Source organism: Stenella coeruleoalba, assembly GCF_951394435.1.
Source record: "Stenella coeruleoalba genome assembly, chromosome: 2".
Classification (NCBI taxonomy): Eukaryota; Metazoa; Chordata; class Mammalia; order Artiodactyla; family Delphinidae; genus Stenella; species Stenella coeruleoalba.
In genome coordinates, this window is record NC_137147.1 from 131,166,863 (window position 1) to 131,181,963 (window position 15,101).

General features: G+C 50.7%; 1 protein-coding gene across 8 annotated transcripts in view; it reads left to right on the forward strand.

Annotated features, from left to right (window-relative positions):
* TMEM266 (transmembrane protein 266) overlaps positions 1-15,101 on the forward strand; it is a 144,474-nt gene that overhangs the window by 59,986 nt on the left and 69,387 nt on the right. For 7 of the 8 annotated variants that reach the window (XM_079912993.1, XM_079912996.1, XM_079912997.1 and 4 more), the window contains one exon: positions 14,141-14,295. In XM_079912993.1, coding sequence (XP_079769119.1) covers positions 14,141-14,295 — 155 coding nt within the window. Of the gene's footprint in view, positions 1-12,270; positions 12,553-14,140; positions 14,296-15,101 lie in introns of all 8 variants that reach the window. The other variant, XM_079912998.1, reaches the window with a different exon arrangement.

The window sequence follows — 15,101 nt, forward strand, 5'->3', positions numbered from 1 at the left end:
GGTGTAAGTCTTGTCAAATACACCTCTTCCTACTAAGGGAAGTGTTATATATAGGAATGAATCTTTTCTGTAGGAAATGAAGGGACCTCAGGGACCCCAGCAAGATAGTGCCCAGCCACCCCACCATTCACTTCTTTTGAGTTCAGTGGTATTTCAGTGCTTTTAAGTTTCCCAGAATCTGAGAATGTTAGAGCTGGAAAAATCCTTAGAAAGTATATATTCTAAATATTCTAATAGGATAGCAGAGTCCAGAGAGTGGAAGGAACTTGCCCAAGGTCACATAGTGACAGAGACAAAAATAGAGCCCTGGCTCCTGATCCAGGCTGGCACTACTGGGCTTCCATTTGTCACCTATCCCTTTACAACGTCACAGTTGTGACTATGGTTAGCATGCATTGTACATGATACCACTGTTAGGCTATACCATCAAAGGCCCTTAACTTTTTGGCGTGCAGTCACTGAGATGTGGGTAAACCCCTAGGCACAGGTGGAAGAGTTTCATCTGTCTCAAGCTCCTTGACTTTCCTAACAGTGCTTTGTCCTTCTCGTGGACCTGCCTAGCAGATCTTAAACTGCAGAGCTATCTGTTGTCTACCCTCTTTGCTTCTACACACAGACTGCTGAGGGCTCAGGTAGGAAAGTCAGACAACTGTGCAAATTGGTGCTGTCTTAGTCTGGTGGGGCTGCCATAGCAAAGGACTACAGACTGGGTGGCTTAAACAACAGGTATTTATTTTCTCACAGTTCTGGAAGTGTGAAGTCCAAGATTGAAGTGCCAACAGAGTCAGTGGCTGGTGAGAGCTCTCTCTTTGGGCTGCAGACAGCTGCTTTCTCGCTGTGTTCTCACATGGCCATTCCTCGTTGTGCATGAGTGGAGAGAAAGAGTGAACTCTGGTCTCTTCCTCTTCTTATAAGGGCACTAATCCCATCATTAGTCATTAGGGGTCCCCCCCTGACCTCATCTAAACCTAATTACCTCCCAGAAGCCCCACCTCCAAATACCATCACGTCAGGGTGGGGTGGGTGCGGTGCTTAGGGCTTCAACATACGAATTGGGGGGTTGGGGGGGAGGACACAAACATTCAGTCTATAAAAGCACCTCCCAGACTCAAGGCCTCCAGTCTCAACTTGCTTCTCAGTTTTGCCTGACAGTTCTCTGTGGTCCTGGTTAGCTTTCACTCCTGGTCCCCAGGTGGCCATTTCAGATTGTTTCCATTTCCCCCAAGCCTTCTCTTGCCTCCAGCAGATGACCTCCTCTCCTCCTTCCCTAAGAAAGTAGAAGCAGTCACAAATGAGCTTCACCCCACCCCTCAGTCCCTCGCTTCCTCCCTTCTAGGGCCAACCTCACCTCTGAGTTGATTCCCCTCCCCTCACACCTTCTCATGAACTGTGCTGCATCAGTTGCATCCTCACACTGACTCGTCACACACTCAGGTCTCTCACATCCCCCCTTGACTCCACGCCCCCATTAGCTGCCACTATCTCTCTCTTCCTCTTTGCAGCCAGACTTCTTAAAAGCCTCATCTGCACTAGCCATGCCCCCTTTGCTCTCTCCCATTCATTCCTCAGCCTGCTGCAGTCCAGCTTTAGCCCCACCCACACCGTGGAAACTGCTCTCCTCAAGGTCATCAACAGCCTCCGTGTTGCTAGGGTCCTTACACTGTCCTCTGTCCAGCATTTGAAAACGTCATCCACTCCCCGCCCTTGAAACACAGTCTTGTGTGTCCTCTGCTCTATCACACTTTCTGGATTTTCTTCCTACCCCTCTGGCTGTCCATTCTAGGCCTTTTAAAACTTGTTCTTTCTCTGCTTTGTCCTTAGATATTGGGGTTCTTCGTTTTCTGTCTTTGGCCAGTTTAGCTCTACTAATTCTACCCACTGGGTAATTGCATCCACCCACATAACCAAAATTCACATTCTTCAGCTTGTAACTTTCAAAGCTGAGTCTCTAGCACAGCTGCTGTATCTCTCTCTCTCTCTCTCTCTCTCTCTCTCTCTCTCTCTCAAATTGCTGGCTCACATCCAACTACTTCCTGGACATCTCCACAGGATCCCAGACACACCTAGAATCCTAACAAGTGTCTGTGGAATTATCTGTTCTTCTACCTCTGAGTTGGCTGCATATTTGAGCAAATATTGAGCAAATGTTCTTGTCTCCACCCAAGTCATTGCTAAAAATAGCCTTTTTGGTGACAGCACTTAAATCCAGCCTGAGGAACCATTATCTGCCCAACCAGGACTTCTGGCCATCTCAAACCCAACAAGGCCCCAAACTGAACTGTCTTTTCCCAAAACATATTCTGTCTGGCCCCAGTCAGTGGATCTAGACTTACCTGGCTGACCTCCCCAACCCATTACCAGAGGGAGTCACATGTGCATGTTGGCTCATTTCCAATGACCCTCAGCCTCCTTCCTGCCTCAACAGGAGCCAGTGGCTTCCAAGACACTTGAAGCCAAGACACTTCCAAGACACATGAAGCCAGTCGGTCAGGCATAGTCACCACTGGAACTTGCATCCTTCTTCCTCCCCTGCTTTGGCTCCCTCTTGTCCATGTTCCCTGCCCATGAAGCCGCTGACAATGACAGTGTCCACTGTGGGAACACTAGTGCCCAGTTCAGGGCCTTTCAGAAACCACAAGGCCACAGGATGCCCATACAAGGTGGGCAAGAAAAGCCTCCCCTCCCCCCAGACTCTGTACCAAGCTATCAGTGAGCCCAGAACTGTCTCTGCTTATGGCCACTGCCCTGGTCCTATTTGCTTCTGGCCTTCACTTCTCTACACCCAGGTCTCCGGTTCAAACCAAAGGGCTGCACTGGCACATCATGCCAGCTACACCATCACCATCATCATCATCATCATCATCCTTTCCCTCCTTGCATCTTCCCCCCAGCCATGCTCCTCCTCCTTCAGTAGTGGTAAAACACAGATCTCCATGAATGTCTGCAGATGTGAACAGACAGAGGAGGGGGAAGGGGAACAGAGGAGGTTCTTGAGCACTTCTGAGCCCCAGCTGAGCCAGCCACAACGCCCCACTACATCGGTACCCTGAGAGACCAGCTTAATTCCTTCTCCTTCGTCCTCATGTTCTGTCATCTCCAAGTCCTGTACCTTTCTCCTGCCCTAATATCTCTTCACTGCATCATCCTTCTCACAAAGGATTGGTAACCCTATCAGCCAGGTGCTTTGGACTGCATACCACAGGAAGCCTATCTCAGACTCAAACAATGAGGGTTTTCATCAGCCCATGGCCCATGGAGCCCAGAGCTAGGGCAGCTTTGAGGTTGGTCCAGACCCTCAACAGTAGCAACAAGGACCAGATTCCTTCTATCTGTCCACTCTGCTGTCAACAGTGTTAGCTTCATCCTGATGCTGTAAGGTTCCCCTTATTTTTTGAGAGGGCTGCCCTTGGTAATCTGGCCACATCCTTCATACATGTCTGGCAACAGAGAATGGCTACCCATCATTCTCTTTTAAGAGCAGCAAAGAACTTTCCCGGAATCCTTTAGTTGCTCTCTCCTCATGTCCCATTGGCTAGAATTGGGTCACATGGTAAGGGGTATGGGAATCCACAGCCCAGTCAGGGCCACCCTTGAACTGTGTCATTTCCCACAACACACTGCTGTTACCTCGTGGGTCAAGGGTGGGATGGATATTGGAGAATTGCCCGCAATACACCACAGTCTCTAAGAAAGCCAAGCCTCCATTCGTAGCTTTTGATCCAGAATTAGAGCTTCCCTTTTTCCTTTCTAGTTAGTGTTCGACTTGGAAAAGATCTAGAAGCATGTCTGCCTTCTCAGACTGTTTCTTCAGTAACTTGGTTGGCTCGATTATTTCGCTCAGATACAGTTTGAATTGTGTCCACTCTCCCAGGGGACAACGCTTTGTGTTTCCATGTAACCAGAGCCCCTTCTGCCTGGTTGCCTTTGGACATCACCCCATTCAACAGTGGGAAAGTGAGACACAGAACTGCTTCTCAGTGAACCAACTGTCCACCTTTGGAAGAGGGACACTGGGTTTGCAGGAGGCTGACTCATGGCACAGACTGGGAGTTCTACTCTTTCTCAACCAGCTACACTACATTGAAGGCCTGGTTGGTTTGCAGGGTCTGGGCTAGACAAGAGGCCACAGCAGACAGAAAATTCGGAGAAGCGCAGAACCTCCACCCTCGGGAAGCTCACAGCCGATAGGAAAAATGATGGTGACAATATATGTGTGAGGAAGGCGGCGAAGGCAAGGGTCATCACCCCCTTTTATAGAGGAGACTCTGTGGGCCACATCGAGAGATAGTGCTACCCATCTTTTTAGTGGAAAGAGGGTGCAGAGAGGGTCATGGAAGAGTAGGTAGGATAGTCTTTGTCAAGATATAAAAACAAAGTAAGAAATGAAAGATATTCAGCCTTTTGTAATCATTTACATTTTAGGGTTCTAAGAGGTCTGACCTGGTTGGTCAGCGCCAGAGCCCCAGATGGGAGAAGCTTGGAGGAAGGCTGGGTAGACAGAAAGGGACGTTATTGCTTGGAGATGATGCCAATGGCACATTTCTGCTGGAACTTAACAATCAGAGAAAGAAAACCTAATGGTTTTGAGATGTCAGGCTAGGAAAAGATGACAGGGTCCAATATAGCAACATCTTTAAATAAGGACTGAAATAATTTTAGATATGCCAGCAAACAAAGACTGGAGGCAAAGAGGGAGGAGGGGAGGTACCCCCTGAGCCATAACCCCCAATTCCCTTCTCTTTTCCCATACTGTCCAGCCCAAGGACCACCTGCTCTGGAAAGTCTTCTGTCTCCCACCCCACCCAGGCCAGAGCCTCACCTTGGTGCACCCATAGCCCTTGACCTTCTTCTATCTCAGCACTTGTGACACTGAGCTTTACTCTGTTCTCAAGTCTGCCTCTGGTACTGGACCAAGTGCTCCCTCAGGGCAGAGATCAGATCCTTTGAGCCTGGAACATGAGGGGTGTTGATTAAATGAAGGAATGACTTGAGCGAGTGAGTGGATGAGTGAGGCTGGGTTAAGATAAGGATTAGAAGAGAAGGGGAAGGCCACTTCCATTTGGGGAGAGTTGGGGGCTGGCTCTAGACCTATGTGGCATCCAGGAAGAACCACAGGAAGGGACCAGGCTTCTCACTCCCCACAACTCAAGGCCATGGTCTGTGGCTGGCCCACCTTTGAGCATCCCTGCTAATTCCACACCCCCTCCACAAAGTCATCCTAAAAGAAATAAATCAGATTTGCCTCAGAACATGCCCACTTCACTTAGTACAATCTTAGCGTCCTTTTAGAAGAAGGGAAGGGTTTTGGGCATTTAGGGTTAACAGGCATTTGCATCCCTGCCATGACCTTGCAAGTGCAAAGTCCGGAAGTTCTGCATCACGTGGCTTGTGAAGTCTTTGATTCATTTTTCCCTCAAGGAAGAAAAAAAGTTAAAAAGAGCTTCCTTATTGCATTTGCTTGATGCCAAGCAGATTTGTCTCTAATAAAACTCTGCCTCTTCCTCTGGCACACCAGCTGTCCCTGGACCCGAGCTGACCCTGTGACCCACGACTCCTTATATTTTTTGTAGGCTTAGGCTTCCATGAGGGTTCTTGATGTCCCAACCAGGAAATAAAGGTTTGATTCAGATCAAAAAGCATTTTCTGGTAAGCACAGGTGAGCCTATTTCCTGTAGTCCAAGAACTGCAAAGATTTTATATTGATTAAGAAGGCAGTAAGTTCACAGATAACATTATTTCTCAGCGAAATAAACCTCTTGTCCCCACCTACTCACAGGGCAGGGTGTACAGCCTCTGGAGAGCACTAGGTGGCGGCAGAGCACCTCTGACCACCTTCGCGTGGGTGCGTGAGTGCTGCATGGAATGGGGTGGGGGACTTGAAGCCAAGGCCAGGTCGCCCAAGGAAAGTGAGCTGACTTTATGGGATCTGGGGGTCTCCAGTCATCTGCGGAGGCCCTTGAGATCTGAACTTTAGCCAAAGAGAAGAAGAGGGAGCTGGCCATCCCGGGATTTGCCAAGCCACATCTCAGAACCAGAGAGAGCTGGACAGAGAAGTGGGCGTGGGGTGTGCCTGAAAGCCGTAGCCCACTGGTTCCCACCAGGGTAGGAAGCTGACCTCATTCGGGCAGCCCTGCCCACAAAGCATAGCGTGAAGGAGACTCTCAGGCTTCTGGCCAGTTCCCAGAATTGAGGACTCGAGGTGGGAGAGGGTCTTGTGGCCCCTTGGTCCAGCAGGGCCCCACTCCCTCCCCTGAGTAGGCTTGAACCCCATGGAAGCCCTTCAGAGATGTGTGGGCAATGCCCTGGGTTCCTCCAAGTAGGGGCAGCCAGTCGATGGTGCGTATTAGCCATTGTGTTCCCAGAGGGGGGTTGGTGGCTCGCCAAGCGGGGTGACAGCTCCTGGACTGGGCTCTTGCCACCACACCCTGCTGTCTTTCCCAGCGCTTGCATTTCCCAGGGTGCAAGAAATCTGAGATTCTGGAACAGGAACATGTCAGACTCCCGTGACCCCAGCTGCACACAGCCCTCCTCCCTACCTCCCCCCAAGGCAGTGGGGCTAACCTTTAGCTCTGATTGCAGAACGGAAGCTGCTCGTATGGGAACTTCAATTTCTTCAGTTCCCCCAAGGGCTGGGAGAGTCACCTCTGACCTCCAACCTGAGAGTCCTCGTGACTGCAGTGTGTTGTGTGCTCTCATTTCTGGGTGTTTTGTGCTGCTGTGGCTTGCCTCTTGGAATTGGGTACAGGAACAAAGGGGATGCTTGACAGTGCTTTTCCTGCTCTTCTGGTTCTCCCTGCGAGAGTGAGAAAGGAGTACAAGGGTGTCCCTGTGGGTGTTGGGTTGATAGTTCTCATGGGTGGGTATTTGTCTCTCTGAAGAAGTTCTGCACATGTGAGCTCATTTCCCTCTCCTGCCTTTTCCTCTCCCTTTATGTGTTTAGCTTTTCAGGGTAGTCTGGGGCAAAGAGCTCATTGCATAGTCTGAATTCACTTATAAGGCTGCAGGCTCCATGCGGATGAAGGCCCTGAGCACTCTCCTGTGCTTAGCGCCCAGTAGAGTGCCTGGCACTTAGTGGGCATGTAATGACTATGTACAGAATGGAATGGATGTTGGAACTGCCCATATTTAGATGATCAATCCCTTTTCTAATGCTCACAGGCCTAAATCATCATAGTAGATATGAATGGTAGCCGTGCAGTAAGCGTTATGTTATGGGCTTTACATATGTTATTTTTAATATTTTAGAACAACAATCCTGCAGTAAGATAGTACTTATTCCCATTTGGGAGCTTAGGAAACTGGGGATCAAAGATCGCACTCAGTGTTCAGGCAGTGGTGGGGCTACAGTTACCACCAAAACCTAGACAGTTGGAAGAGTCTGGCTTTCCCCATTGTTTGTCAACAGAGAAAAAAATAGAAGGAATTGTCTTTTAAAACTACTAGATGAGTTAACATTTGTAAAGTGCTCGGAATAGCATACGTACATAGTAAGTGCCTTATAAGTGTTTGCTAAATCAATAAAAATAAAACCCAGGTCAGTGCCAGAAGTTGGATTTAAGTCAGCTTCGTGGCTTTCTCTGACAGTATTTTAATCCTTGGGAAAAAATACAGTAAAGAAAAATCAAGTGGGGCCATAGGATGTTCTGACAAAAACACCACCAAGTCTGTGGCTCCAGGCGGCAGGTGTTCAGCGTCACAGAATTGGAGCATCTCAGGGCCTGGACGGGTCTCAACTGCCCAGTCCCGGGGTTTGAACTCGGATCCCAGGTGTCCTTAGAAGACCTATCAGTGAGAATCAAGGGGTCCGTGCACCCCTTGGAATGTTATGCACAGTGTTGTTGTTTTGTGCACTGTTCAGGTATGGGGCCACGGTTTTCATGCCCTGGAGAGCTCTGCAACACAGAAGGGTTCTGAGGCTCTGATCTAGCAGTGCCTCCCAAGGTCATAGTTGAGGCAGGTTGGGGAGGCTCAGCACCCCAGACTTCATTAAGGCTTCAACTACACGCCCTTTCTTTGGGGACTTAATGGATGGAAATCTCCACTGAGTAGGACTGGCAGGCCATCTGGTCTGGCCACCTACTGGGAAATAAGCTCTTCTGTGATCTTCCGCCTCCTCCAGGGACATCATGACTGTCCCCTGCCTGTGGACTTTGCAGGCAACTTGGGGGTCTCCACAATCCCCATACCTCGCCACCGCCCCTTCCCCCCATCGTGCATCCTCCCAGCCACACCAGCCTGGCAGCCGCACTGTGGATTGCCAGGGTGGGAGAAGCCAGACCCCCCCAGGAGCAAACACAGCCCCTGCCATCCTGGCACTGCACAGAGCAATTCTGCTCTACCTTTCAGAACGGGGCTGTTTCAGTGCCAGGCTTGGGAATGCTGCCTGATGGAGCAGTGACCTGGAGCCGCTTCCTTCTGGGCCACTCTCGTGGCTTGACCTCATATAAAGGATTCATCAGAAACTTGCCAGAGTTCATTTTAATATTCTAAAAGTTATCCTCTCAAACTTTTATGAAGACACCTAAGTATAGAAAGCAGAAGAAGTAAGGGTACTCGGCCTCTCCTCCCTCTCCAGGGTTTCTCTGAGGCCGCAGGAGTGACTGGTGCACCCACACAGTAGAACAGTCACCTGCCTGCCAGGAGATGCCATCTGGTTGGTATTTACAGACTTTGGCAGCCGAAGCCGGCCTCCTGGAGCTGTCCCCTCGCTGCCACTGCACCGATAGGAAATTGAGAGACGCCTGCCCTCTGGTGGTGATCCTGGGGATAACACCACCCTGAGAACCAGCTCTAGGGCTTTGATGGGCTGAACGCTCAAGAGATGGAGGAAGGTATCTTTTCTAATTAAAGAGTCAATGCTGATTTCCCTTTTGACCCATTAAACTCCTTGAGTCATTATTTAATCACTCAGGGATATTGTGAAGCTGGAAAGATTCTATTTTTCTACTAAAACCCAGTCTCCTAGGAATATCTGAGTCATTTGAATTTCAGAGGAAATTTTATTAGTAGCTGGGATTTCCAAACACTGAGGCAGCCAGAAAGTCTTCTGCTTCATCCCAGCCTCTTTTCTGGAGTCTTGGGGTCCGTGGTCCTGCTCTTCAAGGAGCTGGAAGCCCAGAGCCTGCTTGGGCTCCGGCTTCAGCCTCAGGTCTGGGCTAAGAAGCCCTCGATGCCCCCAAACACATACACTCAGTCTCAGCGCTACTTTCTGCTCCCCAGGGGGCCTACCCGCTTCCCCCTTCCCTCAGTGTTGGGTCCTGCACCTCGGCCCCAAGGGCTGGCTGGGGACCTGCTTGCCTTCACTGCCTCATCTCTCCTGCACCCAGACTCCCTTTGCCATGCCCTGCCCGCCTCCTGAGCTACCCGTTACCTCTTGTTAAATCCAAAGCAGTGGTTGTCGCCTAAATCACCCAGGATCTCACTGAGATGCAGACACTTTTCAGTGGGTATGGGAAGGCCCAGGAGTCCGCATTTCCAACAAGGTCCCACGTGATGCTGATGCTGCTGGTCTGCGGAGCCCACTGAGCATCAAGGAGCAAGGACAGTGGTTCTCAATCTCAGCTGCACATTGGAATCACCTAAGGAGATCAAAACATGCTAAGGCCTGGGTCCCACCCCACAGTGTGTGGTCTGCGTGGTCTGGTGTGTGGCCCAGGCACTGGGATTTTTAAAAGCTCTCTTAGTGGTCCTCAGCCAGGGTTGAGAACCACTGACCTGGAAACAGATTGCAGCCCCCCTGCCGCCACTCCTCAGCCGCTACTGTATCCCTGGACACCATCCTTTCTTGGATGGGTGGTCTCCCTCCATCTGCTTCAGTTGAGTCCTCCCCTGTGTGTATTGTCCTGGGGTTCACATAGAGTGTGTGCAAATAGCACCCCTTGAACTTGTGCACAAAGGGGGTTTCAGGAAGTCACCCCCAGACGGGCATGGTTGAGGGGCTTCTAGTGGAAGGCAGAGCAGAGGTGGGGGGAACCACTGGGCTGGTGCGGGAGCGGAAGCACAGGACCAGGGCAGTGAGCATGGGCTCCACTTTGCAGCTGCCTTGGGCTTTTTTGGGAACTGCCTTGGTTGGTTGCCCCGTGGGCTGTGGGAACACCTGCAACACCTGCTCCGGGTGGGGTTAGGTCAGCTGCCCCCCACCCTGAAGGGGAAGCCCTTCCGGGTGAGGCCTACCCTGACCACCTAGTTTAAAATGTCACCCTTCATGCCCCCCTTTCCTCCCACAGTACCTACCACCTTGTAGGACACCATCTCGTTTCCTAATTCGTTATGTTTATTGTTTGACTCTCACCCACTGGAATGTCAACTGCCCTAGAGCCGTGGCCTGTGTTGAGCACAGTGCCTGACTAGCACATGGGGTGTCTGGCGTTCACTTGACTTCCAGACCTTCCCCTCCCCGCCTGGTTTCTGAGTCCTGCCACCTTCCTGGCCCCTCCCTGGCTGCTTCCCGAGGCCCAGGAGTGCCGTGGTGCCAGGGCAAGGCTCGCATTGCCAGCTTTGGACTACAGGTCCCCACTTTGCACCGACCGCTTCCCAATAACCAAACCTGGGTCTGCTTAGGAAGTTTTTCTGATCAAACAAGAAAACGAAAAGCAACATCTTTTCTTCTTTTTTCTGGCTGCACCTTGCAGCACGCGGGATCTTAGTTCCCCAACCAGGGATCGAACCCGTGCCCCCTATATTGGGAGCGTGAAGTCTTAGCCACTGGACCGCCAGGGAAGTCCCAAAAGCAACATCTTAACATTTGAAGCCGCCACATAAAATGACTTTTCATTCCCATGGAGAGGCAGGTCAAGTGTGGAGTCTCCTTTTTAGAGGGAAAGCCTGCCACTTGAAGAAACAAATGGTTTGTTTCCTCCCCTTCTCCCCGTGGGACCTTCCTCTCAGGGAAGAAGGCCCAGTCTCTGAGGGATGCACCCCACGCTTCTGGGGTGCACAAGGCACAGGTGAGATCAGGTGCCCCGCTTCTCACACTGGACGTGCAGGCGAGTCTTCCTCTGGTTGCTCAGCATGGCAGCAGCCCAGGCAGACGGCTTTGGCACCTGCCCTTTTCATTTATCACTGCGGAGGGTGCTTGCCTCAGACTTCAGGTGACAGTGAAATGGCATCAGTGTAGGGGCCACAGACGATCGGACTGGGTTTTAGAGAGGATGTGGAATTGGAACTGGGTCTCCTTTGGGAACCGGGGAGGAGGGCAGAAGAGTAAGAGGCCGCAGGAAACTTCCAGAGGGAGTGCCGAGGCAGCTGGAGGCTGGGCGAGAACTGGGGTGAGAGGTGCGAAAGATTAAAATAGGGCCAGCGGAAGGGGGCGGGGATGTCACACTATGGGGGAAGGAGGGGTGACACTCTCGGGATGTATCAGGAGGAGAGGAGGTCAGCCAAGTAATGATGGCCAAAGGTACCTTACAATTCAAAGGGTCTTTCATAGGCGAAAGCATACACGGCTGATAGCACCTGTGGGTGGAGCCTCCAGGATTCTCTGTGCCAGGTAGGGCGCGGCTGTCCCTGACCACTCTGGTCCTTCTTTTCTGGCCTCCTGGACAGACACGCTCAGCCCTCCCACAGGTGTCCTTCACGTGGCCTTTCCTTTCCTGACACTGTCTTCTAATCTGTATCCCAGGGATCCCATGCACTCCTCTGACCAAATCCCAGCCACCCTCACCAGGCCCCCTCAAGACCCCTCTGCTCTGAATTTAGGGCTGTCAGTTTAGCAAATAAGAATAGAGGACACCCATTTAAATTTGAGTTTCAGATAAACAATGAATAAATTTTTTTAGTGTCAGTATATCCTATACAACATTTGGGACATACTTATACTAGAAAATCGTTGATAGATTGTTTACCTGAGATATAACTGCTTGTCCCGTATTTTCTCTGGCAACCCTACTGAGCTCCACATGGCATCAGTTTGGGGTTTACCCTGTAGCCTGTTGCTTTTGGGTGGCCCTCGTGAACCTGCAGGAAGGTGGAGAGAAGTGGTTCCACGGGGGACTTTGAAACCCATCTGCAGCGCGTGAAGCAGGCCTTCATCGATGGCCTTCTGTCTGGCCTCCGCTCACCTTTGTCCCCCTGTCTTCTGCTTGTCCTCAGTGAGAACCCTCTCTTCTGCCTGGCAGCTCTCCTTGCTTCTCGCCCCATGCTCTTGGCCATGGGCGAGGGTGTCCCATCAGTCATCCTCTGCTTGTCCAAAAATGCCTCCCTCCTCTTCCCCCATCACCTGAAAGCCAAATTTCCTTGAAGAGCCATGAGCTTTGTCCCACTTTCCAACAGCTGGGGCCTCCTTCAAGCTTTCCCTTGATGGACCGTGGGGAAGAAATCTCCCTGAAGCACCTACATTATTCCTCCGAGGAGAAGGGAGCACCTCAAGGCAGAGCTCCCCTTTCCAGAGACACCCTCGGGATCTTCAGGGATGGGTACCGGCCGCTTTGCAGCAGGCTCCAGCCAGTTGCTCCCTCTGGACAGGAAGGACAGTGGGTGACGGCCGAATCTTTGGGCCATCAGATAATTTATCATCATCATCACCATCACCATCAACTACTTGGTGCTTTACAGGTCAGATACATTTTCTCATTTAACTGTCAATAACCCTGGAGGCTAAGGAGTTTGACAGATGGGGAGGCTGACGTCTGGAGTGCCTTTGACATGGTCCCGGGAGGCTGAAGGCCAAGCCAGCAGTGAGGACTCCCCAGCCAGTGCTGTCTCTGCTGTTCTAGGGCACCTAATTCTTCCTCATCAAGGCAGGTGGGCGGGTCCAGCTTCTAAACAACCCACCAAGGCAGTGAGGTCTGACTTCACCATCCCCATGCCCCCTTAGAGGCACCCCCTTTCCACCGGGATCTTGTGTTCCTGAAGGGAGTGGATCAAATGCCCTCAGGGGCCCACCAGCTCTGAGATTCTGTGCCTTCTCTCCACTTCCAAACCTACTCAGGAAAGATTTCATTGTTGGTGGCCTCATGTCTATGTGTGAACGTTCACGATCATCTAGTCAAAGGTTTCCCAAAAGACGGTCCATAGAACACTAGTCCCTCCAGGTGCTACATGACAAAAGGGTGCGTGGGCCAGTGAGTTTGGGAAAAACTGATACTGTAATCCCTTTTGGAGCACAGTGATGCATGATAGCATATTAATGGCACTACAAGGTCCTGCAGAGAAAAATATCCACTTAATTTTTTTTTTATAATTTAAAAAAATTTTTATTTTATTTTTGCCTGCACTGGGTCTTCGTTCCAGTGCGCGGGCTTTCTCTAGTTGTGGCGAGTGGGAGCTACTCTTCATTGTGGTGCACGGGTTTCTCATTGAGGTGGCTTCTCTTGTTGTGGAGCATGGACTCTAGGCGCATGGGCTTCAGTAGTTGTGGCTCGCGGGCTCAGTAGTTGTGGCTCACGGGCCCTAGAGCGCACGCTCAGTAGTTGTGGCACATGGGCTTAGTTGCTCCGTGGCATGTGGGATCTTCCCGGCCCAGGACTCGAACCTGTGTGCCTTACATTGGCAGGCAGATTCTTAACCACTGAGCCACCAGGGAAGCCCTATCCACTTAACTTTGACCCAAATTTTCTAAAACTTATCCAACCCTAGTAACTTTTTATTGAGTAACAATCATTAACTTTCTGTGGAACTAGCGTTCCTTACAATCTACTTTGAGAAACAGGGATCAGTTCAAATCTTTCCTTGTATAGCTGAGAAAACAGAAAATTCACTTACGAATTCATTGAGCATTTATTAGAGGTGGGCTGAGGGTATCCTAAATGCAGAGCCTGTGCTAGGTTCTGAGACCTATGCGGAAGTATAACATAATAAGTGTAATAATAATAATTCATGCAGCACTTACCACATAGCCAGGCTCTCCACTAACCTTTGTGGTCTTCCATCTTTACAAGAAGCCTATGAGATGTGGTTTTGTACCCATTTTAAAGATGAGGAGACTGAAGCACAGGGAGATGCTGTGAGCTGCCCGGGTCAGCCTGCATACCGAGCTCCATCTCTTAATGAGATGTTTCCGGTCTTCATCATTCTACCTAGTGGCCCCTTGAAGAAAGCTGTGTTTCATCAGGAAGCACAGAGCCGGGGAGGTGTTGAGAGCAGGGCTGTGGTGGGGACGTCACCCCCTCTCAGTGCCTCCTCCCCACTTTTGTCCCCGCAGGTCTACCTGGCTGAAGCCGTGCTGTGGGAAGAGAGCAGCCGTGTGGCAGGTATTTTTGCTCAGTGCAAGTGTCAACAGTTTCCTGGTAGCCTGTGTAATATTGGTGGTGATTCTCCTGACTCTGGAACTTCTAATAGATATAAAGCTTCTCCAGTGTGAGTAGCAAGAGAGATACATATGTAATTACATATGATGTCAATATTCCATGTGCATTCATCAGGGGTCCCCAACTAGCAGTGTGATCTGCCCCCAGCCTGACGGCACTGCCCACCCCTGGCCCCATGGCTCATGGGTATGACCACTGGGAGGAAAGCATCTGGCAGCTTCTCTCCCTGCCACCCCCAGCATCGCTTTGCCCCGCTCCGCCCAATGTGGCCTCTTCACTCCCCTTCCCCAGCATTCCGTGATCAGAAACTGATGAGATCCAAAATGTTGGGGACCCCTGTGTGCACCATTTTTTTTATTGTTCCCGTTTGGAATTTTCCAGGTTGGGATTTGCTGTAGCTTAAAGAGAGTTCCCATGTGTGGAGGCGTCTCACCTTGTAGTAACTAATAATGACAGCAGCCACAATGACGCTATGATTCCTTGTATTTTTATCCACCTGTAAGTTGGCAGCGTTATTTATCTATAACGTGATCATTTTGAAAGCACTTCTCCATGTATTTGACCCTAGCAGCAACCCTGTGAGACAGGCAAGACTGGTATTATCCCTTTTTATGGATTTGGGAGAAGTTAGACTTTTCCTAGTTGAGAGGTATTAGAGCCGGGACTTCAAGCCATCAGGCCAGTTTTCTTTCCCAACCTGGTCCTCTTGGTGTTCGTCCTAGTTTCATGTTCACGGGAGCCTGACGCACATGGCAGCGGATAGCTTGTCCGCCACCTCTTCTGTCCTTCCAGGTGTCCCTTGGCAGCACGTCTGTCAGAGCGGAGGGCCCTCTTCCCGCCTCCCACCCTGTAGAC